We start from the raw sequence: 26,849 nt of genomic DNA on the forward strand, positions 1-26,849 counted from the left end.
TACACAAGAGGAAATGTACAGCTGCACAAGTCGATGGAGGGGGTCTGCAGTAAAGTGTTAAAGAGGAGCAGACGTTGATGAAATTAATGTGTGATGTCCTTATCAAATACCAGATGTCCTCAGACTACCTTCTTTACAGGGAGCCCATGCATGTAGCGAGCTGCCTACCGTTTCTGCAATACGTCTACACTAAGTTGTGCCATCACTGAATGTTTGTTGCTGATGCTCCTTTTCCTACAGAGAGTGTGCAGTGATGGGCAACCCTTATCTTCCAGATTGTGACTGTCAAGTGTCGGCAAGAGATTTATTTCCTATAGTAGTTTTTTGTTACCTGTGACCAGTACTGTTGATTGCACTGACATAACTGAGTTAAGTGCCAGAAGAACACTCTCTAACGGAATACTAGCAGTGAAGATGTTATGCTGATGTTGGTTCTTTGTCAACCATGCAGCTAATCCCGTATCCATTTCATGATATGTAGTTAATAGTTAATCGTGTGGCACCCAGAGGCGATTATACTTCTATCACAAAACTCACTGTAGGCAATCTCTCTGACACAGAGGCATGATTGGTGGTTTTAAGACCTTGACAACTGAAGATTATGGTATACACTGCGACGAGCATCATTGCTAACATCAAGCATTTAGCAAACTGAAAGCAGCTGGTGAGTTCGCCATGTTAACACAATTCAAATTTGTTAGTCAATGGCAGCATTCCTGTTACAACTTTTTGTTATAACAATGCTGATGATGCAACTGTCAGCTTGTGAATATCACCAGTGTGTGTGTGTGTGTGTTTGTGTGTGTGTGTGCTCTAGGGACTAATCGACGAGAGAATATCGAACAAAAAAGTATAATGAGCTTATTTCCAGAAATGAATGGTTTAGATTCTAGAGACCGTTTCTTCAATGATACTTTGTTACGGAGACTGTTGTTTAATATGCGCTGTGCTTTTCTACCATAGTTAAAGTAGCCATGGTTTGCTCCTAGAGGGTGCTGCTGTTCCTCATACGTCATAAACTGGCGCCCTCTCCTGCCATAGTAATTGGTTATGTGTCCGATTTACTTCTCTTGCTGAGCCACCTTGTAGTGGACGTGATACAGCGTTGTACACAATGCTTCCATATTCACATTGAGAGCTTGCCAACACGGTGTTTACTTATGGGAAGGCAAATGTAATGGGCGGCAGCTAGCAAGGTTACATCAGGAGACCTATCCCTGCCGACAACAGCCACAGCATTCAATATTTGTAACAGTGTTTCGTGGTTTATCTGAGACGTGATAGTTTCAGGAAACGGGAAATCAAGAAGGATGTACCCAAAATGTTCAGACACCAGACTTGGAGGAAAATGTGTTTAACACTGTGGAAGGCAGCCGCCGTGTCAGTACCAGGCAATTGGCCTGCGAGTACTGCGTAAGCCAGATGACCATATGGAACATTCTTCCATTCTTCATAGCAGTTGTTACTAGCCTTATCACTTACAGCGTGTGCACGGCTTACTAACGACAAACGTTCCACATCGGGAGCAGTTTAGTCACTAATTTCTTCACCATGCAACCATAATTCCTGGCTTTGTGTCATCCATCCCATTTCACACAAGAGTCCTTCTTTACATGCAATGATATCTTCAAATTTCATAACAGTCATCTGTGTCATAGAATGCAGAGACCCTGTAGTATGGTGACAGCGAATCATCAGCATCAGTGGGGCCAGAATGTGTGGACTGGGATAATGCCAACCGATCATGCAGTTTCCTTATTCTGTGGTTATACAAAAATCTACACAGCTGCATGGCTGTGCATTTGAATAGAAGCTGTTGAGACATCTCTGTGTGTAACAATTATATGCTGTATAATATTAAGCCAAAATATCATGCAACTTTTTTTAAAATGGAACCAATAATAAGCTGATCTGACACTACTGTCATGTATCATGCACCATTTTCTAATACCTGATATGCCATCAAGCCAGTTTCTAACGGAGTACTTATGCACTAAGCATGGTTGGTTATGGGGGCTCACGAAGCATATCTGCACACTGAGATATGCACTGTATGAGTATGTGGTAACTAATTTATTGAAGACGATAGTTTTTTGAATGTGAATACAGGCACTTGAAGAGCTGCGTAAATAAATACATAGTTTTGATCATTTACTGCTAATCCAACTTAAAAATAAATATGAATTGTCTGAAGTGCACATATAAGCACTGTTGTTGTTACCATTTCCTTGAGTGTTCAAATTGATAGACAGTTTGAGATTTTGAAATGATGTATTGTTGAAGACTTTTGTATGCTGAGGTGGCTATGTGAAACAGGAAACATGTCGTGCAATACCTCTAAATTTATACTACATATTGTATGATTGCTGTGAGGGGTGAGTAGTTCACGAGATGATCGTGCAGCAATAATCCATATGCTGCAACGCCTAGATGAATGTTTTGTGTTGATTCAAATTCAGTACATATAACTACAGTTAAAGTTTCCACTGCCTCGTCTTGCTTTGAACAATCTGTCACCACTAAGGATGCTAATTCTTTAAATTTCTGTTGACTGGGTATTCATTCAAATTCATCACCCTCATATTTAGAAGGCCAAAGCCTTGTGTACATATTATACAGTACACTGAAATCAATATGACCCCATTCAAGCTGTATGTTATCATATCGACATACGCAGAATTTAAGTACACTCTAGCTTTGTGTAGTTTACATTCGTCAAATACTTTTGAGTCGTTTTTCCAATTCCCCTTCCTGCCTGTTTGCAAAACAAGAATAACAAATGAAGGCATTTCGAGCTAAATTGATGTCTTAATAGGCGATATTTGTTTGGGTATCTCTGAAAAGATTGGATACTCACTAAGTTCCCATGAACAGAATTAATGGTACCTGAGCACCTGCATTCAATACACACAAAAGTTTCATGCTCTTTATTTAATATTAGTTAACCCAACACAATTTTGTTTTCGCGCCAGTCTAGCATTCAAATTGAAGAATTTATTATCCTAAAAAAAATTCACATTTTGAGTGGGATACAGTCATTAAAGTGGTTTCTTATCGATCATCATTAAAACAAATACGTTCTTCGTTGTACGGAATCCTCTCACGAAACTTCAATCACCAATTTTCCCCTCCGAATGCAAAAATACACTCCTGGAAATTGAAATAAGAACACCGTGAATTCATTGTCCCAGGAAGGCGAAACTTTATTGACACATTCCTGGGGTCAGATACATCACATGATCACACTGACAGAACCACAGGCACATAGACACAGGAAACTGAGCATGCACAATGTCGGCACTAGTACAGTGTATATCCACCTTTCGCAGCAATGCAGGCTGCTATTCTCCCATGGAGACGATCGTAGAGATGCTGGATGTAGTCCTGTGGAACGGCTTGCCATGCCATTTCCACCTGGCGCCTCAGTTGGACCAGCGTTCGTGCTGGACGTGCAGACCGCGTGAGACGACGCTTCATCCAGTCCCAAACATGCTCAATGGGGTACAGATCCGGAGATCTTGCAGGCCAGGGTAGTTGACTTACACCTTCTAGAGCACGTTGGGTGGCACGGGATACATGCGGACGTGCATTGTCCTGTTGGAACAGCAAGTTCCCTTGCCGGTCTAGGAATGGTAGAACGATGGGTTCGATGCCGGTTTGGATGTACCGTGCACTATTCAGTGTCCCCTCGACGATCACCAGAGGTGTACGGCCAGTGTAGGAGACCGCTCCCCACACCATGATGCCGGGTGTTGGCCCTGTGTGCCTCGGTCGTATGCAGTCCTGATTGTGGCGCTCACCTGCACGGCGCCAAACACGCATACGACCATCATTGGCACCAAGGCAGAAGCGACTCTCATCGCTGAAGACGACACGTCTCCATTTGTCCCTCCATTCACGCCTGTCGCGACACCACTGGAGGCGGGCTGCACGATGTTGGGGCGTGAGCGGAAGACGGCCTAACGGTGTGCGGGACCGTAGCCCAGCTTCATGGAGACGGTTGCGAATGGTCCTCGCCGATACCCCAGGAGCAACAGTGTCCCTAATTTGCTGGGAAGTGGCGGTGCGGTCCCCTACGGCACTGCGTAGGATCCTACGGTCTTGGCGTGGATCCGTGCGTCGCTGCGGCCCGGTCCCAGGTCGACGGGCACGTGCACCATCCGCCGACCACTGGCGACAACATCGATGTACTGTGGAGACCTCACGCCCCACGTGTTGAGCAATTCGGCGGTACGTCCACCAGGCCTCCCGCATGCCCACTATACGCCCTCGCTCAAAGTCCGTCAACTGCACATACGGTTCACGTCCACGCTGTCGCGGCGATGGAGCTCCGTATGCCACGGCAAACTGGCTGACACTGACGGCGGCGGTGCACAAATGCTGCGTAGCTAGCGCCATTCGACGGCCAACACCGCGGTTCCTGGTGTGTCTGCTGTGCCGTGCGTGTGATCATTGCTTGTACAGCCCTCTCGCAGTGTCCGGAGCAAGTATGGTGGGTCTGACACACCGGTGTCAATGTGTTCTTTTTTCCATTTCCAGGAGTGTATTTTGTTGACGTTGACCTATATAGGGAAAAACGGTGCCCTGTTCGCTATTGGAATAACAAAATTATTGTGAAGCCAATTAGGTGAACACTCTGCCAGCGAATTGGGTGTGATTTGCAGAGTAGCCAAGTAGATGTAGATGTAGATCTGTCTATGAACCACCCTGCATTTTGTAAAACATTCAGGTTCAAAGTTAATGCAGTGACATATCTTTTGAAGGTTGATGTGATTCCAAACTTTCTTGTTCGGTCGACCTCGATTCCATTAAGTTCATACCCTATTTCTTGAAACAGGAAGAAGAATGCCTTACATGTAAGTTGCGATCTCACTGCTGGAGAAGTTTGATTATTCTTCTACACAAATCTTCGTTTCAAGTATAGGAAATTGTTGCCCAAAATTGTTAAATCATCTTGAGGTTGAATGAAAATTCTTATCTTGTTACTATTAAGCATCGCCAAAGCAAAAGATTTGTGGATAAAATATCCCTGATGAATGATCCAAACGCCATATTATATTGAAGTTGTTATAACAAGTGATTTCATTGCGAGGTTTCAGTTCTAGATTCCTAATATGTTATCATATGATGCTTTCAATGTGAAATGGTGGTCTGATGGGTGTGTGCAGCGTTTTAATACTTCGTAGCCATGATGCTTCAAGTGAATGCATTTTACGATGTCCTCACCGTGAAAACTACTAGATTTACGTATTGGTTTACAATGCTATACTCGAGATGGTCTAATGTCAGAACAGTCACTGGGAGGCGAATGGGATTGCAAGGCCCCACAACAGTCTTATAACCTTCCCCCACATAGGCAAGAGCGTGTGGGTCATATGGATTATTCTATCATTAAGTTACGTATTAATTGTGATATTACATTCAACACAGTTCATGCTGGCAGGTATAATACAGACCAACTGATCTGACTCTATATTATTCTCCAAAACTTGGCTCATTGAGAAACCTAGTAGTGATCCTATTGAACCGTCGTGGCTAAAGTCTACTGTATCTTTCACTGTTTTTATTTCTGTTTTAAACGTACTATCGTTTGCATGTAATACAAAGCTTTTTTTAAAATCGTTTTACATAAGCATTCAAATAGTATTGCATGAAATGAGGATGTTTCGATAATTTTGCAACTAAGTAGATGCTATTTTATGTTTCCAGACTGAACAGTGTAATACTCCACTCCTCATTGTATCGATCTATGGGGACTAAATAGTTTGCTCTTAATACTGACCCACTTTCATTTGAAGTAAGAATGTGTGACGTCACATCTAACCTTCGCTGATGCAGTGGTGTCCTTACTGTCTGTTGTTAGGAGAAATATCAGGCAGAAATGTTCAGAGATATGAATCAAATTCGTAGATTGTAGAATACCTGGTTTTTGTTAGGAAGGAATTGGTACAATTCTTCTAGTGGTCTGAAATCATCGTTTGACTGAAGATAGTACAAAAAATGGTTCAAATGGCTCTGAGCACTATGGGACTTAACATCTATGGTCATCAGTCCCCTAGAACTTAGAACTACTTAAACCTAACTAACCTAAGGACATCACACAACACCCAGTCATCACGAGGCAGAGAAATCGAACCCGGGAAGATAGTACACATTTTTCCTGAATGAAATTTTCACTGTGCCGTGGAGTGTGCGCTGATGTGAAATTTCCTGGCAGATTAAAACTGTGTGCCAGACCGAGACTCGATCTCGGGACCTGTGCCTTTCCGCGCATGTGAGCTACCCAAGCACGACACGAATATGCAGTTCAGCAGATAACGTACCGAGAGTATGCAGCTAAACTATATAAAACTGAAATATGGGCGTGAAAATGATCGCAAATGTGCAACTAAGTGGAAAAACTGTGGCCACAGCGTAATTATAATAATGATGCTTCATCTTTATGTAAGTACACATATATTTTCGACAAATTCTGCCTTGCCACTTACAATTGTTCCACTTGTATCTGTTTAGTCACCAGCAAATAATTTTTTTGTATTTATACAGCATGTACATGAATGTGTAAACACCTGAAAATGGGCACAAGCCCGAAACCGGTCGTGTGACGAATAAATAATCTTTTATTGTGACTGGTAGTGGAAATTTATTTTCTTTGACCAGCTTACGTCCTAGATGCGGGTTCACCTAGGAATCTCGTATATGGAAATACAGTATAGTCTAGAATCTAGATATCAAAAACAGGCTTAGGAAATCTATTTCGCATTTGTGTATCCTCCCAGATTTACGTAAGGCTCAAACTGTGAAATCATTTGTTCATTCTTCAAAAATAAAAAGGTCTTATACTCTGAAAACAGCAACTACTATATTATGCATCTGAATTGTAGGAGGAAGATTTGAGCTATATTTTGCTGTACATGACTGCGAGCTTCTTGGAGGTACATAAGCTGTTGGACAGCTGTATCTGACTACACTGCTGCGAGTTACATGATATGGGATACATTATTTGGACTAAACAATTTATTCAACATACTTTGGTGACCACTTCTACACCGCAAAATAAATATTCTTCTTAACGAAAAGTTGTTTCATAGAGAACGTAAGCGTGTAATGCATAGTGTTACCAGCTACATGCGGTACACGCTGTCGATTTATTTGAGATTGCAACACAATTTCATAGACAAATAAATGAAATTAACAATTCACTAAGAATGATTTGGTAATCAACAAATCACATAACATAAATTTTGTCTTCCAAGAAAAAATGTTATCGTTTATTTAAGCATGTGCTCAAACTGTTGACCATAAACTGAAAAGCACATCTGCAATCGCCGTTCGAAAAAACGGTGAACAGGTGTAATTGCGGTGCATGATAAATAGAACATGCACAAGCGATTCGATAGCACATACCGTGTGACGTAGTTGGGGCTTTGTCATAGAGTTCTTTCAGTGCTCTCCAAAGAAAGAAATGAAGAGGAGTGAAATCTGGGGACCTCACAGGCCGTTTGAGAACAAAATTTCGTCCTATCCAACGTCCAGAAAATTTCGGCTGCCCACTGGTACATATTACGCAAATTTGCATTAGCGTGGTTAGTAAAAGCTGCTTATTCGATAAAAAGCACACGCTGGAAAAACGTAGGGTTATCTCTCAGATGCTAAAGGGCAAACTTACAAAATTCTGTACGACGTTCGAAATCAGGGTTGTCGAATGCCGGATGTTGTGATAGCTGGTAGGGATGGAAATTCTTTTGATGCACTACGGGAATGACGCCCGTCTGGCTGATTCCCCATTCCTTGGCAATATGTCTCACACCACGGTGTGGATTCATAAGCGCCGTAGCCAGAACACATTCCTCGTGTTCTCCATCAGTTGCAGTCTTTCTTGTCCTCTTTTTGAAATTCAAGCACCCCGTCCGCACTAGGGTCTTAATAATTCGTGCAGTTTCCTTGTTCTCAAGTTGTAGGACATTTCTCGGATTTTTTACGACAGGTTTCGACCTCAATATTAACAAAAGCTGTATCCGTGCAATTGTCTTCTCAACAGCTATCGAATGAACTTATAAAAAGTATACGGTTTCATTTAAAAACACGTACTTGCTTCAATACCCTCACTGACACCAGCGCTAAAACAAACAAAAACTGCATACCCCTGGACGGTCTAACATTTACCGAAAACGGCGTTTCGATATGTGCAACCGTTCACGAAATAAGTGGGGTGTTATGTCAAATGTGGTTCATCCTATACATACATACTGATTGAAAAAAAATATCTTGTTACTAAGGAGGAGTTTTGTAACATAAATGGACAGTTGATAGGCATATTTTTAAAACTGAAGGATTACGTCTATTCAGATTTTACGCAGATCGCGTTAGAGTAGCGCTAGCAGCGTCACTAACGAAACTCCTCCCGCACAGGCCACGAAGGCCAAACGGTACCGACCAGCCACCGTGTCATCCTCATCCACAGGCGTCATTGGATGCGGATATGGAGGGGCATGTGGTCAGCACACCGCTCTCCCGGCCGTATGTGAGTTTCGGAGACCGTAGCCGCTGTTCTCGGTCAAGTAGCTCCTTAGTTTGCCTCACAAGGGATGAGTGCTCCCCGCTTGCCAACAGCGCTCGGCACATCGGATGGTCACCCAGCCCGACAGCTCTTACTTCACTGATCTGACGGGAACCGGTGTTACCATTGCAGCAAGACCGTTGGCAGTAACGTCACTATGAGGATGCAAATCAGGGTTGCTTTAAATAGACGCTCTAAGTGTCGTATGTGTTTGTTTATTTGAGATTGGATGTGGTGAGTTGCTGTTAGTCACGTATGCCTGCAAGGCGACAAAGACGCCTTTACCAACACCGCACTGAGTTTGAAAAAGTTCGTATATTAAGGCTACGAGAAGCTGAGTATTCCTTCTGCTATATTGCAAAAAGACTTGGCAGGAATGTACCCACAGTTCATGACTTCTGGCAGCGGTGGTCACGAAAATGTGTGGTCACAAGAAGACCGAGCCCCAGACGCCCGCAAGACTCTACCGAAAGGGAAGACCATCACGTTTGGCATTGGGCTCTGTCGCATTGTACTGAATCTGCAGCTGCTATTCGAGCAGCAGTACTAGCCCCACTGCACCTAAACCTACATTTACGGTCTGAGGTGCGACTTCTTATGACAGCGGGAGCACTAACGTGGCTATCTCATGCACTGTGATGGCATATTTGTAAATCAATCTGGTGCTGTGATTCATGAACAGCATTCAGGGGGTGTTTTCCAGCAGGATAATGCCTGCCCATATACTGCTGTTGTTACCCAACATGCCCTACAGAGTGTCGACGTGTTACCACGGCCTGCTCGATCACCAGATCTGCCTACAAGCGGCCACAAATCGACATTCCGTACCTCTACAACACAATGCACGTGCATTTGTATGTTTGCATTCAACATTCCGGGGGCTATATCAGTTATTAATGTACTGGCGTTTCACGTTTGCAATGGCTTATCACTTGCAATGTTAATCACCAAAATATAATAGCTACGCAAATGTAATCCCAAACTTTCATTACTCTACATTAATAAATTTTTGGTGTTGAGCTTTTTGTCGTCAGTGTGTGTGTGTGTGTGTGTGTGTGTGTGTGTGTGTGTGTGTTTGTTTGTCTGGGGTACATCTGTCTTGTGTTAAACATTACATGCTACTTGTAGCCTGCACAGACTGAAAATACATCTAAATCTATCTCCTGAATGAGCACTGTCACGAGTCCACCATATGATGTGCACATTTAAGTGCAATACATTGAGCTGATTAGGTCAGACTATTTGTTGATACTATCACGTAAACATACACACTTGTTAGACATGTCGATGTTAATCTCAACTTAGAAGCCTACACTGTCAATGTGTGATGCAAATAGCATTACGATTTCAAGCAAGCTGATGGAATTACATAATACTCTGATTTAATATGTCCACTCACCTTTACATTAGTTCTTCGGTCTGTTACATGCGATGCACAAGGAAATCTCTTGTGGCAAGGCAGCAAGTAGACACACATTCAGCTTGCTTTGTTGCTGACTTCCTCATTCAGAACTAAAGAGTTGTATACTGCTACATTCAGCGTCAAATACATCTAAAGTGTCTTTTGACTTAAGTGTACGCCTTAATTTACAATACAAAACTTGTTGGGCATGTGAGGATTAACTGTCAAACGAGACAGCATAACGAGCAGGTAGAGATACAACTGCAGAGAGTTATTCAGTTCTGCATTAGATAGTTATACCTGCTTGGTGGTGGTTGCAGAAAGCGCAATGACGTTTTTATATCTGTCGATGGGATACCACAGCAAATTTAACACACAATATGGCGTCATTCTTTAGTACTGTAAGTGTGACTTAGATTTCAGACTTGACAGAGCTTTTCAGATCATGGTAGCCTTTCGTCAGGCATCAAAGATCGCAGTAAATGTGATGTAAGCAGAGATATATTTGTCGCTAAATGTTTTTCTTAAATGTCTGTTGCTGATACAGTATGATCCATCAGTAGGGGGAATACGGATGTTTCGTCTTTCTAGAATAACTTGCGCCCATATTTGAAGAAAACTGCTGGTAGATTTCTTATTAAATATCTGTCTGCAATTCAGTCAGCGAGTCAATACTTACATAATCACTGACTCGGTAGGAATACTTGTGTGCTTCCTCTTGATAAAATGAGGATTGCAAAAATGTGTGCTCAGGTTTGTTGCTGTTTAATTGAAATGTGTGCCATATTATGCTGTGACTGAGAGGTGTACTGCATAACTGATAAATAATTCAGATCGTTCGGATACTTATGAGCAGAGGCTGCATTGTGAGTGGCTGTTGCTCCACAACAGTGGGACGAAGATCCAACAATGAGATGAAGACCTACACTTAAGATCTGGCGATCCAGCCCGGCTAGTGGCGCGGTCTAACACGCTGCTTCCCGAGCGGGAAGACGTTCCAGTCCTCGGCACGAATCCACCCGGCAGATTAGTGTTGAGGTCTCGCGTGCCGGCTAGCCTTTGGATGGTTTTTAAGGCGGTTTTCCGTCTACCTTGGCGAATGCGGGCTGGTTCCCCTTACTCCACCTCAATTACAGTGTGTAGGCGATTGCTGCGAGAACACCATTTCCACGTATGCATACACCATAATTACTCTACTACGCAACCATTTGGGGTTACACTGGTATGAGACGTTCCCAGGGGGGGGGGGGGGAGGTCACTGGCGGTCGAACCGCACAATAACCCTGGGTTCGGTGAGGGGCGGCGGTGGGGTGGATGGACTGCTGTGGACTGTTGTGGGGTTGTGAACCACTGAAGGTTGAGGTCGAAGCCTCTCCGTCGTTTCTAGTCCCCGGTTTAACAAAATACAATGCAACATCTGGCAACTAACTATTTACAATTTGCAGGTACAGTCTGCACTGCAAATGTCTTCTTTTACAAGAATAGACACATTCACACAGCAGACACACAGTTCCACATGTGCTGAATGTCGATGCCTTTGCAGTGGCGCTCAACTTTGTGGTAAGCTCGTTCGAACTCTGTTTGTGGATAAAAGTTTCGCTGCCAGCATTTGACCTTCAAGGGGGGGGAGGAGGGTGGGGGGGAGGTGGTGGTGTAGAATTTCTTATCAGCCGACTGCGCCAAAATTCTGGGCTAAAGCTTTAAATATGATTGCGTTCACAGCGACCGTTACAAGGTAAAATTAAAACAATTACAGCCCTCTGTCGCGAAAATGAAGTCTTTTTGACATAGGTTTCGGCCACTTCTAAGAGTGCCTTCATCAGAAATAAAGCATTTAGAACTAGCATGTCACATATAAAATTAATATGAAGTGATAACGTTTGTGACCACGCGGTTCTACACGCTACGGTCTGGAAACACGCGACTGCTACGGTCGCAGGTTTGAATCCTGCCTCGGGCATGGATGTATGTGATGTCCTTAGGTTAGTTAGGTTTAAGTAGTTCTAAGTTCTAGGGTACTGATGACCTCAGCGGTTAAGTCCCATAGTGCTCAGAGTCGTTTGACCCATTTGATAACGCTTTAGTCACAAAATATTAAAATAGAAAACATAGAGGCAGCATCTAAGGGCTGCACCACATGTCCACCTGTGGTAGTGTTCACAGCCGTTAGCTGCCTGCCTCTGCGTCTTCTATTTTATTATTTCGTGGCTAAAGCGTTATTGCTTCATATTTGTTTTATACGTGACATCTTGTACTTCTCATGAAGGCATTCTTAGAAGTGGCCGAAACCTAGGTCCAAAAGATTTCATTTTCGCGACCGAGGGCTGCAATTATTTTAATTTTATTCTTAACTAAATTCCAAACTTCTCTGCAGTGTCTCATGAAGTGATGGCACGTAACACTGTTGAAAGTTATCTGTCCGAGGGATGGGTACCTCAAGAGCAGCAGTTGCCTCACTGCTGTTCAAGAAGAATGGGCTAGGTACAAGTATCAGGTTTCATCCTCTTCGCTCTCCCATTATCGTCATACAACACAAAAAGGAACACCACACTATACATATATCCATTACACTTACATACACTTCAAAATACACATAAGGATCAACTCCCACATATCCTCGAGGAAGAGCCACTGTGAGCGGCAGAAGAAAACCTTTTCTGGTTAGGTAGCTAAAGCTACCACTTGTAATATCCCATCCAGCAATGCTGTATGGCTTTATTTTACTTTTCATAGCAGAAGACAGTGTCTCTTTCATTTTTCACGTACGTATTAAAACAAATTTTAACAATATTACGAGAGCGAAAGCTGTTACTAACCATATAGCGGAAATACTGAGTCGCAAACAGGCACAACAGAAAGACTCTCACAATCAAAGCTTTTGGTCATTAAGAGCTTCGTCAACAAAAGACACATAAACGCACACGCACTCTCAAGCAAACGAAACTCACACACACGACTGCTGTCTTAGGCAACTGAAACCACACTAGCAGGTCGGAGTGTAGTTTCAGTTGCCTGAGACTGCAGTCATGTGTTCAAATGGCTCTGAGGACTATGGGACTTAACATCTGAAGTCATCAGTCCACTAGCCTTACAACTACACTACTGGCCATAAAAACTGCTACACCACGAAGATGACTTGCTACAGACGCGAAATTTAACCGACAGGAAGACGATGGTGTGATATGCAAATGATTAGCTTTTCAGAGCATTCACACAAGGTTGGCGCCGGTGGCGACACCTACAACGTGCTGACATGAGGAAAGTTTCCAACTGATTTCTCATACACAAACAGCAGTTGAGCGGCGTTGCCTGATGAAACGTTGTTGTGATGCCTCGTGTAAGGAGGAGAAATGCGTACCATCACGTTCCCGACTTTGATAAATGTCGGATTGTAGCCTATCGCGGTTGCGGTTTATCGTATCGCGACATTGCTGCTCGAGTTGGTCGAGATCCAATGTCCCTTAGCAGAGTATGGAATCGGTGGGTTCAGAAGGTAATACGGAACGCCGTGCTGGATCCCAACGGCCTCGTATCACTACCAGTCGAGACGACAGGCATCTTATCCGCATGGTTGTAACGGATCGAGCAGCCACGTCTCGGTGCCTGAGTCAACAGATGGGGACGTTTGTAAGACAACAACCATCTGCACCAACAGTTCGATGATGTTTGCAGCGGCATGGACTATCAGCTCGGAGACTATGGTTGCGGTTACCCTTGACGCTGCATCACAGACAGGAGCGCCTGCGATGGTGTACACAACGACGAACCTGGGCGCACGTATGGCAAAACGTCATTTTTTCCGATGAATCCAGGTTCTGTTTACAGCATCATGATGGTCGCATCCGTGTTTGGCGACATCGCAGCGAACGCACATTGGAAGCGTGTATTCGTCATCGCCATACTGGCGTATCAATGGCGTGATGGTATGGGGTGCCATTGGTTACATGTCTCGGTCACCTCTTGTTCACATTGACGGCACTTTGAACAGTGGACGTTACATTTCAGATGTGTTATGACCCGTGGCTCTACCGTTCATTCGATCCCTGCGAAACCCTACATTTCAGCAGGATAATGCACGACCGTATGTTGCAGGTCCTGTACGGGCCTTTCTGGACACAGAAAACGTTCGTCTGCTGCCCTGGCCAGCACATTCTCCAGATCTCTCACCAAATAAAAACGTCTGGTCAATGGTGGCCGAGCAAGTGGCTCGTCACAATACGCCAGTCATTATTGATGAACTGTGGTATCGTGTTGAAGCTGCATAGGCAGCTGTACATGTACACGCCATCCAAGCTCCTTTTGACTCAATGCCCAGGCGTGTGAAGGCCATTATTAAGGCCAGAGGTGGTTGTTCTGGCTACTGATTTCTCAGGATCTATGCACCCAAATTGCGTGAAAATGTAATCACATGCCAGTTCTAGTATAATATATTTGTCCAATTAATACTCGTTTATCGTCTGCATTTCTTCATGGTGTAGCAACTTTAATGGCCAGTAGTGTACTTAAACCTGACTAACCCAAGGTCAGCACACACATCCATAGCCGTGGCAGGATTCGAACATGTGATCGTAGCAGCAGTGCGGTTCTGGACTGAAGCGCCTAGAACCGCTCGGTCAGAACGGCCGGCTGGAGTCGTGTGTGTGAGTTGCCTTTGCATGAGCGAGTGTGTGTGTATATCCGTATATGATGAGTAGCAGCTTTCCTTCTCATAATATTGTTACATTGCATCCTGAATTTTCCATTGTTTGAAAACAAATTTTAACCATGGTGGATTCAATCAGACCATATCTGGTTTTTATCATCACAGCCACACCACGCCGGCCGTGTGCGAACAACGAGGCTTCAGGACAAATGTAGCTCTGACCTTTAGTTCAGTATGAGTAGCGCGTGTTACAGAGTGATCGGAGCAGTACCTGATGACCAGAGAAGGCAGGAGGGCGCAGGAGACGACGAGCACGGCGCACTGCACCACCAGCGCCCGCGTCCCCAGGTCTGCAGCGCCGTTGACGGTGCTCTGAAGGGTGACGGCGCCGTCGTGTGCCGTGAAGTGCAGCGTGAAGGCCGCGCTCAGGCACAGCACGCCCACCACGAGCCGGCGCCGCTCTGGCCCTGTGTCCACATCTGGCCCAGCCGCCACCGCCCCACTGGATGATGAAGCCCCATCTGGCTTACTGCCCGAGTCGCCCACAAAGGACTCGTTCACGAACACACACTGCGCCATCACAGTTCCTGCTCTGGGCTTCACGTCGCTGTAACGGGAGCCATCGACACATCCACCGTTCACGCCCTCCGTGTTTTGTTTAGGCATCTCCTGCTCCGGTGAACTACCACGGAACTGGTCACGAGAACTGCTTTCACCTATTCCTTTTTGGGACCGCAGTTGGTCAGATTTTCCTGTATCTACTCTGTGTACTAGAATCGGTTCAGATGCCATTTTCTTGAAGGGCTTCTTCAGGTTGGGATTAACGATTCTTTTCACTGCCGTCGAGTCTTTCTCATTCCCTTCAGCTGTTTGTACAACGCTTCCACAGCTACTTGTTTCTGAACGCTCTTCCACTGAATGAATACTGTCGCACTGAGAGAACAACGGACTATTAAAACCATCCAGTCGTTCAACAAAAGTCAAATTATTACTGTTGTCGTTACTATAGGTGCAATTGTTCCTTTTTTCATACGGCTGCTGATTTGCCGGCACCACCTCCTCAAGAATGGCTGGCAAACTGGAGCGTCTCATATCTAAGGTGAATCCTTGAGGCCTAGACTGTTTCATGATCACTTTATCATTAACGACAAACCGACTTCCACACGTAGTAAACCTATACCGCACTACTAAACTACGAGAAACTTAAAGGCATACAAGGCACGTCGCACGTTCAACGGCGCTAGCATGTTAAAACATATAGTTTACTTTTCTTGCTACGTAGACACAAGTTAAAGGGGCCATCACTTACATTAACGGATTTATGAGACAATACTTGTGAATCACAGAAAAGTCTGAAATCTTCTCTGAGATTGGAGTTGTTATGGACACCCAGATTCACAGTTTCCTTTCTCATCCCTTGTGCATAGATACTAGTCATTAAATGTGCAGCATTGTTGACAAAATGGTATGAGACACGATCATAGTGCGTGCTTTAAATATGATATTTCAAAACACAATCCGCATTGGTGTACTCGTCATCAGATATCTACTAACTTCCTTATCATGACGCCAGTGGTTCAGTATAAAATTCAGACTTCTACTACTGAGGATTTTGTATCGTTTACTGACAGTACAGCCTTTCATATAATCACTGTATCACTATATCTGCCCCTATTAAAAGGAAACAGTCTCTTATCTAAGGGTGTTGTTTCGTATCCATTGAAAATTTCAGTGCGTTCATTCTTATCAGATATACAAGGGGAACAACTGTGCAAAATACACTACACACTTACCTGAGAGTCTTCCTAAGGCTCACTTACGAGTGTAGTGTAGCTGATCCACTCACGCCGGTATATCCTTCAGTGGGACATAATTAATTGCAGATATGAAGCATATAGCCTGCTCATGGTTACGCCAACCAACTACGACATTCAAATACATATCGGAAGAGATCGCGACGGCACTGGAGCTTCTCTGGATGAAAGATAATCACAGAAATGGTAAATTCCAGCCACTAAATGTTTCATCGAACCTCTTTGCATAACCAACCTTAGCCAACACTCCACGTTACACAGTACACTGGTTCTTGCACCACAGTTTATATTCTTTTAGCACTCAGCTATGACAAGACTGGTCTTGACAGGTACAGCACGGAATGAGTTTCCACCGCTGACGCGATAGGATAACACACAATCACGTGTCGATTAGCGGAAACAACTGAAGTCGACCTTGTTTCCAAAGATACCACCAAAGCGCAAGACAACTCGCTTACTAAGACAGTCACAACTTTGCCACAGCTGACTGTATTGAATTCTGTTTTGATGTTTTTTCTTTTTTTATATAATTTGTAGTTTTGCAGTGAGTGTTAGAATAAGATTTCTGATGCTGATACCAAGAGCTGTCAGAAGTTTACATCTAATGTACAACTGTTTTAGAATATTGTTTACATAATTTTGGGCGATTAATGTTACCACAATGTTTCATATGCAGTGAATTTCGTGTAACCTGCTACTTACGGCCCCACATTTGCTAATATTGCCGTGGATTATTAGTGCTGTAGATTGCTATGCCTTAGTGTGTGTAATTTTCTGTGCCAACAACCCAGAATTTCGGCGCCTTCAAGGGTGAAATAAAATGTTTTATAGTTAAAAAGATACTCTCGTACATACAGGCCATTGGAGTTGCCACACTGCAATTCCACTTTTTTAGAGGCATTGGTTAACGTTGTAATCTTCTTCGAACATTTGAGAAACCTGTTTGGTATTCTGTCATTGCTTTGTGAATGAGCGCCAATTTATTGAAAATAAAATTTTGTAGTTGAATTAAGTGACGAATGTTGCGCTTTTCGGATAATACTCCTTTGAACACAATTCGTTATTTATGGTTTTTACCACCTAATCTTCAAGGCAATTCTTGCCTTTCGTGTACCAATGTGCTGCTATTTAACGTAAATCAAAGACTGCTGTGTTTATGCTCCCATGTATCATTTGCAGTGCTGAGTACTAGGGCCGACCAGCCACGGTATTATCTTGTCTTTTTCCTGTGACGACTATGTAGCACGTTACGAAAGAGTGACGAGTTCTACATCTATATCTATACTGCGCAAGCCTCAATACGGGACAGCATTCCTCATCCCATGAAACAAATTACAATATGGTGCCCATCCAAGTTCACAGAGGTTGCCCAGACGTCAGCATGCCGTCACCAGTGATACCAAAGCCACATACTAAAACGTAATTATGTAAAAGCTTATGATTTACAAGTGCCACAACCCAGATGATCTGTGCCGGGAAGCTACCATTTACACTTTCTGCCATGTGGACTTACCACATCTCGCCAGAATAGTTAGGAAAGCTGTAATATGTAATTTTATAGTGTCTGAGTCAACAGATCTCAATAATTGCGAGTCGCGACCAAAGGGTCATCGGCGACTACATTCCAACCCTTGAGTTGCCAGTAGACTGCACTTATCTACCCTCATACACAGGAGTAATGTCTCGCACACACCATAAGCTGTGTGCATGAACTACTCACATCTAAGTCTCAGCTGTTCGTCACAATAAGAATAACACTTCAAACACATTTTTAAAGCACACAGCCTGTGCGACTTTACTTCTATGAAGTCAGTAGCTCTGTATGGTCAAACGAAGTTTATTGTAAAACATAACATAATTCCACCAAGCTGTATTTTAAATTACCTTATTTGCACTGCTAGTGACAGACAATTTTCGTTTTCTAATGCATCTAGAAAACACACAGCACACTAGAATAAAAGAAGAAAGCAAATAGATGAAAGTCATGTAACTACGTCGGAGGTAGAATAAAACGTAGTAGCTACAAGTACTTATAGTACATCGTTCTCAGTTCATTAATAAAATCACGTGACATATATATTTGTGCAAAGAACGGTCATGAATGGTCATCTTCCAAAATATAAGTGCATGACACGCAAAGTGTTTCCGAGGACAGTAACATGACTGACTTATTAAAACGTCACATCTAGCCACAAGCACCAGCGAAACAAACCGTGTAATGCTCGCTACAAATCGCACTGTATGCACTTGTTTGTACGACTGTCACAAGTGCATGAATGTACTGGAAAATTCAAATTCTTCATCCCATATTCAGTCCTTTACGGTGTGGAATTTTCAAAAATACTGAAACACGTATTTTTTATTTCTAGTCGAGAAGTCAAATATCAATTTTCATATATGTAGGTTTAAAACAATTTAGTACTTAATTAATAATGACGTATTTTCTGAAAAAAACTTTCACTCACTGTTTTATCTCATAGTGGTTGAATTTCCAAAAATGCTGAAACACGATTTTTTAAATTTTTGATTGAGAAACCAAATACCAGTTTTCGTAGCTCCAGCTTCAAAATTGCCGTAATAGGGACATGTTCACAAAAACTCTTTTATATCCAATTTCATCCCCTTAGGAATCGAATTTCGAACATTTCTTCCTTAAACGACGGCTGCAGTTTAATACCATAGTCTTGCTCCCCATGCTCCAGCGGTCTGATAGAGATCTCTTCATTAAAACTTAAATATCTCTGCTCTTTGTACTACGATTGATTTTATCATTAGTCTTGTTATCATCTCATGTAGCATTTAACAGGTTTTCCCACTAATTATCTTTTTGCAGTATTATTCTCAAATGTTTAAACGGTTAACTGTCAGCTTGAATGTGTGCAGTGTAGACAGCACACTGCCATATCCCATAATGATACATTAAACATATTACTAAGTATATGACTTACTGAATTATAGCTCGTTCTAAGAATGATCGTTAAAATCTCAACAACCTCACGAAATCTGTGATTTTCAGAACGTTAAAAATCTACTGATGTCATTGAAGGATACCAGTACTGCTTCGAGTCACATAGCTCTTTAGAATAACATTTTCCATATATCCCCTTCGTTTTTCGGTAGAATTATTGGATATTATTTCTGCTGCTACATTTTATGAGGGCCGTAGAGGCCATAGACACGGGTTCACAGGTAGATGCCGTGTTTCTTGACTTCCGCAAGGCGTACGATACAGTTCCCCACAGTCGTTTAATGAACCAAGTAAGAGCATATGGACTATCAGACCAATTGTGTGATTGGATAGAGGAGTTCCTAGATAACAGAACGCTGCATGTCATTCTCAATTGAGAGAAGTCTTCCGAAGTAAGAGTGATTTCAGGTGTGCCGCAGGAGAGTGTTGCTATTCACAATATACATAAATGACTTTGTGGAAGACATCGGAAGTTCACTGAGGCTTTTTGCAGATAATGCTGTGGTGTATCGAGAGGTTGTAACATTGGAAAATTGTACTGAAATTCAGGAGGATCTGCAGCGAATTGACGCATGGTGCAGGGAATGGCAATTGAATGTCAATGTAGACAAGTGTACGGTGCTGCGAATACATAGAAAGAAAGATCCCTTATCATTTAGCTACAAAATAGCAGGTCAGCAACTGGAAGCAGTTAATTCCATAAATTATCTGGGAGTACGCATTAGGAGTGATTTGAAATGGAATGATCAAAGCAGATACCAGACTGAGATTCATTGGAAGAATACTAAGGGAATGCAATCCGAAAACAAAGGAAGTAGGTTACAGTACGCTTGTTCGCCCACTGCTTGAATACTGCTGAGCAGTGTGGGATCCGTACCAGATAGGGTTGATATAAGAGATAGAGAAGATCCAACGGAGAGCAGCGCGCTTCGTTACAGGATCATTTAGTAATCGCGAAAGCGTTACGGAGATGATAGATAAACTGCAGTAGAAGATTCCGCAGCAGAGACGCTCAGTAGCCCGGTACAGGCTTTTGTTGAAGTTTCGAGAACATACCTTCACCGAAGAGTCAAGCAGTATATTGCTCACTCCTACGTATATCTCGCGAAGAGACCATGAGGATAAAATCAGAGAGATTAGAGCCCACACAGAAGCATACCGACAATCCTTCTTTACGAACAATGCGAGATTGGAATAGAAGGGAGAACCGATAAAAGTACTCAGGGTACCCTCCACCACACACCGTCAGGTGTATGGATGTAGATGTAGATGTAGAAAACGGTTGCCGCTTGTGAATTGCAGCGACACTATAGTGAGCTGTCTGAAGGTCTTGTGCACTGGTGGTTGCGCTGTCTCTCATTTCACTGTATTCCATACATAATTTCAGTACAAATATTATTAATTTGTATTATGACGTGCATATTAAAATGACCTTTTCACAGCTTCACATGAGTTTAAACCATTATCTTCCTCCCTACCTTTAATAGTATTTGTTTATTAAAGTAATTTTCTTCAGAGGGAAGGTAATGCAGAATCTTTTTCTTATTCTGACAGCTATACATATTAGTTTTTCTGCTTATAAAATATTGTAACCCTATTAGTTTTCTATTGCTTGTAGATATTTTCAGTGGAATTGCTGAGATACGTTTTAGGGAATACATTTCCAGATGTTGACACTAAGTACTCATCTCTAACTACCTCTATTATCTTATTATTTCTTTTTTAAATGTATATGTCTCATTGTTATGTTGCTTAAATTTTTAATTTTTACCAGATGTCGATCATAGTCAGATAACGCCTTTACAACACATCAAAAATTATTTCTTTAAGCAGTCTATTAAAATTTTCAAAGGTAATCTTGCAAGCTTCCTGTGAACAGTTGGTATATTCATTGCTGAATGTTTTTAACTCTTTATTTCACTCAAATCATTTAAGAAATCTGCGTTGAACGTCATAGTGTTTTAATTTCAAAGTCTAGCAATGCAAATTCGGCATTGGAGACTTAAATTCAAATGTAAAATTGAGCCTATATTTCCATTTCATTGTCGTTGCATTTCTCGCTCGAGGCATACAGTCGTCGCAAATTGTGAATTCTGAATTTTATGATATGCAGTGAACTGATGTTATATTACTTATAGAAACGCTTCTCGCTCTATAGAGTTGTTTGCAAGCAGTGAGCGAAATTAACGTCAGTTTTCTTTGTGTCCCATACAGCAATTTTAACGTGAGTAACATGTCTTACTCGACAACGATATCGTTCAAGGACTGCAGTTTTTATCCTGTCAAAGGACTCTTGCGTAGCTGGCACTCGATAACTGCGTTATATAATTGCATAATAATGATTAAAGCAGTAGTTTGTCTTCTTATTTTCGCAACGTCGCTTTCTGGAGTGCTGAATATATCTGGAAATTAAATGAGGTTTGTACTCTGCAGCGCAGTGTGCGCTGATATGAAACTTCCTGGCAGATTAGAACTCTGTGCCATACCGAGACTCGACCTTTGCCTTTAGCGGGCAAGTGCTCTATTATTTGAGCTACCCAAGCACGACTCACAACCCGTCCTCACAGCTTTACGTCTGCCAGTACCTCGTCTCCTACCTTCCAAACTTCACAGAAGCTCTCCTGCGAACCTTGCAGAACTAGCACTCCTGGAAGAAAGGATATTCCGGAGACATGGCTTAGCCACAGCCTGGGGGATGTTTCCAGAATGAGATATGAAAGTTCCTGGCAGCATTAAAGCTGTGAGGACTGGTCGTGAGTCGTGTTTGAGTAGCTCAGATGGTAGAGCACTTGCCCGCGAAAGGCAAAGGTCTCGAGTTCGAGTCTCAGTCTGGCACACAGTTTTAATCTGCCAGGAACTTTCATATCTGGAAATGAGTCAACAGACACTTCTTGAGTCGCACGTTGATAGAAAAAGATAATCCTCTTTTTTATTAAAGCTACTGTAAAACGTACTACATACTTACTTACTTATTTTTGTTCTTATTATTTTTATTTCTTTCAGGTTCCACTCACCGTACTCGCTTCCGTCGCCGACATCCTTAACGCACGCTTTTGGGGTGACTGGATCAAATCTTAGTGATGGAAGAAATTTTCTTCGTCAATAATAACCAGCAACGGGAGTAAGTGTGGGGCATCAATCTTCTGTTCAACAAACTTTGTGCCAAATTCCTAAATTAAATCCCAAACATCTACAGTGTGTCTCATGTAGCGAGGGCATGTGGTCCTGTTCACAGTGATCCATCCGTCGGATGGGGACCTATGCTCGGCGCCCCCTTCGTGCAATTCGAGAGACCTGGGCTGTTGGCCACCAGTGATTTCACAATCTCCCTACCGTTAATCAACAACAACACTGCACTACACACCACTGACAATATAGAATAAGTCGAAGCAAGCCAACAATAAACTACTTCCATTAGGACCTTGCCCAGGACGGATATCCAGAGTTCCCACGTACGCCCCCACCTGCCATTCATTAAGTGCAGGACGAAATTTGACTGATAATATCAGTGTCGGTAAGAAAAAGAGAGCGGGAGACTCTTTACCGTGTTGAATATATATTCGACAAAATAATAGCTTTCATTGTCAAGCAACTCACAAATACCGAGGAAAATGTGTCAATTCTGGACCATACTGGACAAGATACTTTTGCTCTTAAATGAACGTTCAGTTGTGATTTTTATGTTCGTTCCACATCTTGTAAGTAAATTTATTATCTACGAAGGAACAACTGCGCCAAATTCATCACTATGGACAACTAATAATAACAAACTGTATGTGCTGCAACCACACACATTTAAAATTAAGTTTTGGTAACTTATTTCATGACCCAAAGAACTTAACATAAATGAGCTTTTTCAAAATGTATTTAATTTCCTGCTACTGATTACAAAACTTAATTTCAGAAATTTGTCTGAACATCATTCCATCGAGTGAAGTACATATACCAGTGAAGCATGAAATCTATTACTAACTACAACAAATTCATAGTCGTGGTTTGACGTGGAATTGCAGTGGTTTACTGAATTATGAACTGAAGAGTTGACTCCTTCTAAAACATAGCCAGAGCCAATATTTCACGAAGTACTGTGAACTTGATAAAACATGTTGAACAATGTGTACGATCCGTTCAGCACCTGTAGAAGAAATAATGAGTTAGTACACTTTCTCGAAGATGGTTTAAAGACTTAGCGATGTTGAGGATCTCAACAGAGGACTACCACAACAATTTCCTACGTTCACTTCTGTCGAGGAAATAACTGGGGACAGAGAAGATATACAACAAAAGGATTCAGATAAAAGTTGCAGGTGGCATATAGTAATCTACATACGTTCATTAAAACTTCTCTAGCTCTTTGTCTACATTTTTTCAAAATTACCTTATCTATTCAGTGGAATGTAGACTCTTTGTTACTGATAAAATTTAATTCAAGTATTGAACAAGAATGCACAGAATGTAAAAAGCACACATAGCACAGGGAATCATTGTAATCAAAAGGCGAAGTATACTGCTCTCTACTTCATCACTGCAGGACTTGATATCAAAACGCCATGATTCGAAAACCCCATAGTTCTTCTCGAAATGTCATGTGATAGATAAGTAGATTAAATGCAGATAGGTAGATAAGAATTTCATTCCATAGCTACCTAGTAGGGAAGTCCTTAAGAATGCTGAACATGTCATAAAACAAAAATGTGTAGTACATACTTACAAAAGAAAAGATATGGTAATGTTCGTTCCACAGACCCTAAGTGAAATAATCGAAAATGATGTAATACAAGTACAAATAGATTGAAACATATTTCTATCTAAAAGCAAATATTAGACTTGTCACACTTAATTGAATATACAGGATGGACCGCTTTAATCCAAAATGTGGAATAACTGGGAATAGAGAAGAGATACAGCAAAAGGTTTCAGATAAAAGTTGTAGTTAGCAAAGAGTTCACACATTGTTATTAATGGCCAAGACATCGAATGTAATTTTTAAGGTGATTTGGAAGTTAAATGGGAATAGTAGATTCAAGATTTGAAAAGAGCGGCAAATTTTACATATAAAACGATACATTAGGCAGGGTCATCACAAGTTCAGTGAAGGTCAAATAAGGAAATATGTGTTTCGTTCTAGTAGAGATTAAATATAGGAGTGATACAGCAAAATACAGTGGTAGACAGAAATCTGGAGGGACATCATGTGGAATTAGAGGAAAGAGGACTTACCTGACGACTTGTAAATCAAAGACCTACGTTTAATTAGGTTGTTCTGTCTTGCAATCGTCAAAATAACATTTATACCTTGTGAAGTATTTTTTTCTGCCAATAAACACATTATTTAAACTAGAAGATCGAATCTCTCTCGGCTGTTTTCAAATCCAGATCACAAATAGGAGTTTCTATGAAACCAAATAGAACCTTAGAATGACTCTCTGTAATTAACTTCAATATTATCGTTATTGCTAATGATACATGATCCCTTACGCTCCTTCCAATTTGTATCTAACATTGTATTTTGCTGTATCCTTGCTCTACTCTGATGTACTCCCTACTAGAACCAGAAACATATTTGCTTATTTGACCTCCACTGAGCCTTGTGATGACCTTGAACAATGTATCATTTTATACATACAATTTTCCTGTCTTTTCAAAGCTTAAATCAAATGTTAGTCTTCCCATTTAAAAAAATCACTTTAGCCTTAAAAAAGCCATGAAAAGTACATTCATGATATGCAGCCATTAGTAGCAATGTTGACCCTCTTTATCACCTAAAATTTTTATCTAAAACATTTTACCGTATCTCACCTCTATCCCCAGTTATTCCCCATTATGGTTTAAAATTGTCCATCCAGTATAATGCAGTTTCTTCAATACTTCCTTTCACAGTCAGCATACTACAATGAATTGTGCAAAATTCATATTTAATGTTTTACTCACATTGCTTGATATTATTAGTAACTTAGACATCAGTCGGTTCCACTAATAAGTCCTTTATGTAGTAGAAATATTTCCCTGCCAATAAATTGTTCACAATTCTCTTAAATGTTGTGCATTTCAGGCCAAACTTTAGATGGCTGCTACTGTGGACATCTCTCTGAACACTAGTTTTTAACTTTTAGTACTTATTGCAAACATTGATTGCATGGATTGAGTTGTCAGATAGGAAAAAGGTAATCATTTAATTTCATTAAGGAATAAATATACTGGGAAGCTGCACTTATTATTCATTGTTTCTGGAGCACCTATCTGCAGAACACTCTTGAATTCATATAAAACATTAGTTGTATTATGCACCTGTGAACTTGGACTTGATGAATTAGCCCAAAATATGAACTTTCATGATATCATGGATTGAAGGTAAAAAAAGTATGCCAGCTTTTTTATTTTTATGTCTGCTTCTCCTCCTGTCAGTCTCCTATTCCACTGTAACGCTCACTCTCTTTATTTTTTACTCGATTTGAAATCTTTTTATAGTTAAGTTTATATTACTTTCTTCAGTGTTTACTTTCTTCAGTAGTTTTGAAGTGTTATTCGGAAAGAGATATAGCACCAACTTCAAAGTTGTTTCTGACTGACAGACAGAATTTCAGCTTGCACAATAAGGTTATTTTATTTCTTGAGTAACGAATTTTTGTTTATCGTCTACCTCTCTGAAGTTAGGTTTATAGACTTTATATCCTCATCAGTATTAAGATTTGACATAAGAATTGGCATAGCATGGTCTAAGAGACCACCCACTGAGTACAAATACTGTTGTTTTTAATAATTATTTTGATCATGTTGACTTGCCTATAAACATATTATCAGTGGCTGCTTTGGTTCAATTAGCGGTCCTTTGAAAGTATACAATAGGAATGTAATTGACTGCATACTTTTACAAGAAAACACAAGAAATTCTACATTGATATCATCAGAAACCACTATTCCTCTATTTCTTATTGTTAAATAAGCCAGTGTAGCTTTATGGATGGATTAAAATTTACTGCCATTGCTGTGTATTCACGAACTGATATAAAATTTTTTGTATGAAATTTTGTTTATCACACTTGTTTCCTGACACTACTGTATGGAAAACTTATTAACGTCTGTGTTTTTAAATCTGTGGTAATATCTGGTGAACGTGGCCTGTCCGTCTTTCTCCAGTTCAGCTCTACAGACACGAGGCGCTATCCCAATTGCTGTAGCATATCAATACTAGTAGTCATACGTTTTCCAGAGTAGCAGGTAGTATCAACTGCATTTACTGATTGTAATTCTTCGATGCAAATAAATATTCACTAGTTTCATCCTTAGCCTTACAATATTCAGATGTAGTAACAATAACTGATATTTTATGCTGAGTGATATACAAGGTGAAAAATCAATTTCGAGTGATTCCGAAAATTTTGAAATAATAGCTGTTTGCATAGATTCAGTATCCTAGAATTATGGGCCGGCCGCGGTGGTCTCACGGTTAAGGCGTTCAGTCC

At 41.5% G+C, this 26,849-nt stretch overlaps 2 protein-coding genes across 2 annotated transcripts in view; both read right to left on the reverse strand.

Annotated features, from left to right (window-relative positions):
* LOC126341572 (UNC93-like protein) overlaps positions 1-16,852 on the reverse strand; it is a 71,248-nt gene extending 54,396 nt beyond the window's left edge. The window contains exon 1 of the mRNA XM_050001784.1: positions 14,876-16,852. Within this exon, the coding sequence (XP_049857741.1) occupies positions 14,876-15,732 (857 nt within the window). The 5' untranslated portion in view covers positions 15,733-16,852. The remainder of the gene's footprint in view (positions 1-14,875) is intronic.
* Positions 16,853-22,881: 6,029 nt separating this feature from the next.
* The window catches only part of LOC126343383 (odorant receptor 43a-like), a 40,246-nt gene continuing 36,278 nt past the window's right edge, over positions 22,882-26,849 (reverse strand). The window contains exon 7 of the mRNA XM_050001937.1: positions 22,882-23,521. Coding sequence (XP_049857894.1) covers positions 23,462-23,521 — 60 coding nt within the window. The 3' untranslated portion in view covers positions 22,882-23,461. The remainder of the gene's footprint in view (positions 23,522-26,849) is intronic.

The sequence above is a fragment of the Schistocerca gregaria genome, chromosome 1 (assembly GCF_023897955.1).
Source record: "Schistocerca gregaria isolate iqSchGreg1 chromosome 1, iqSchGreg1.2, whole genome shotgun sequence".
Classification (NCBI taxonomy): Eukaryota; Metazoa; Arthropoda; class Insecta; order Orthoptera; family Acrididae; genus Schistocerca; species Schistocerca gregaria.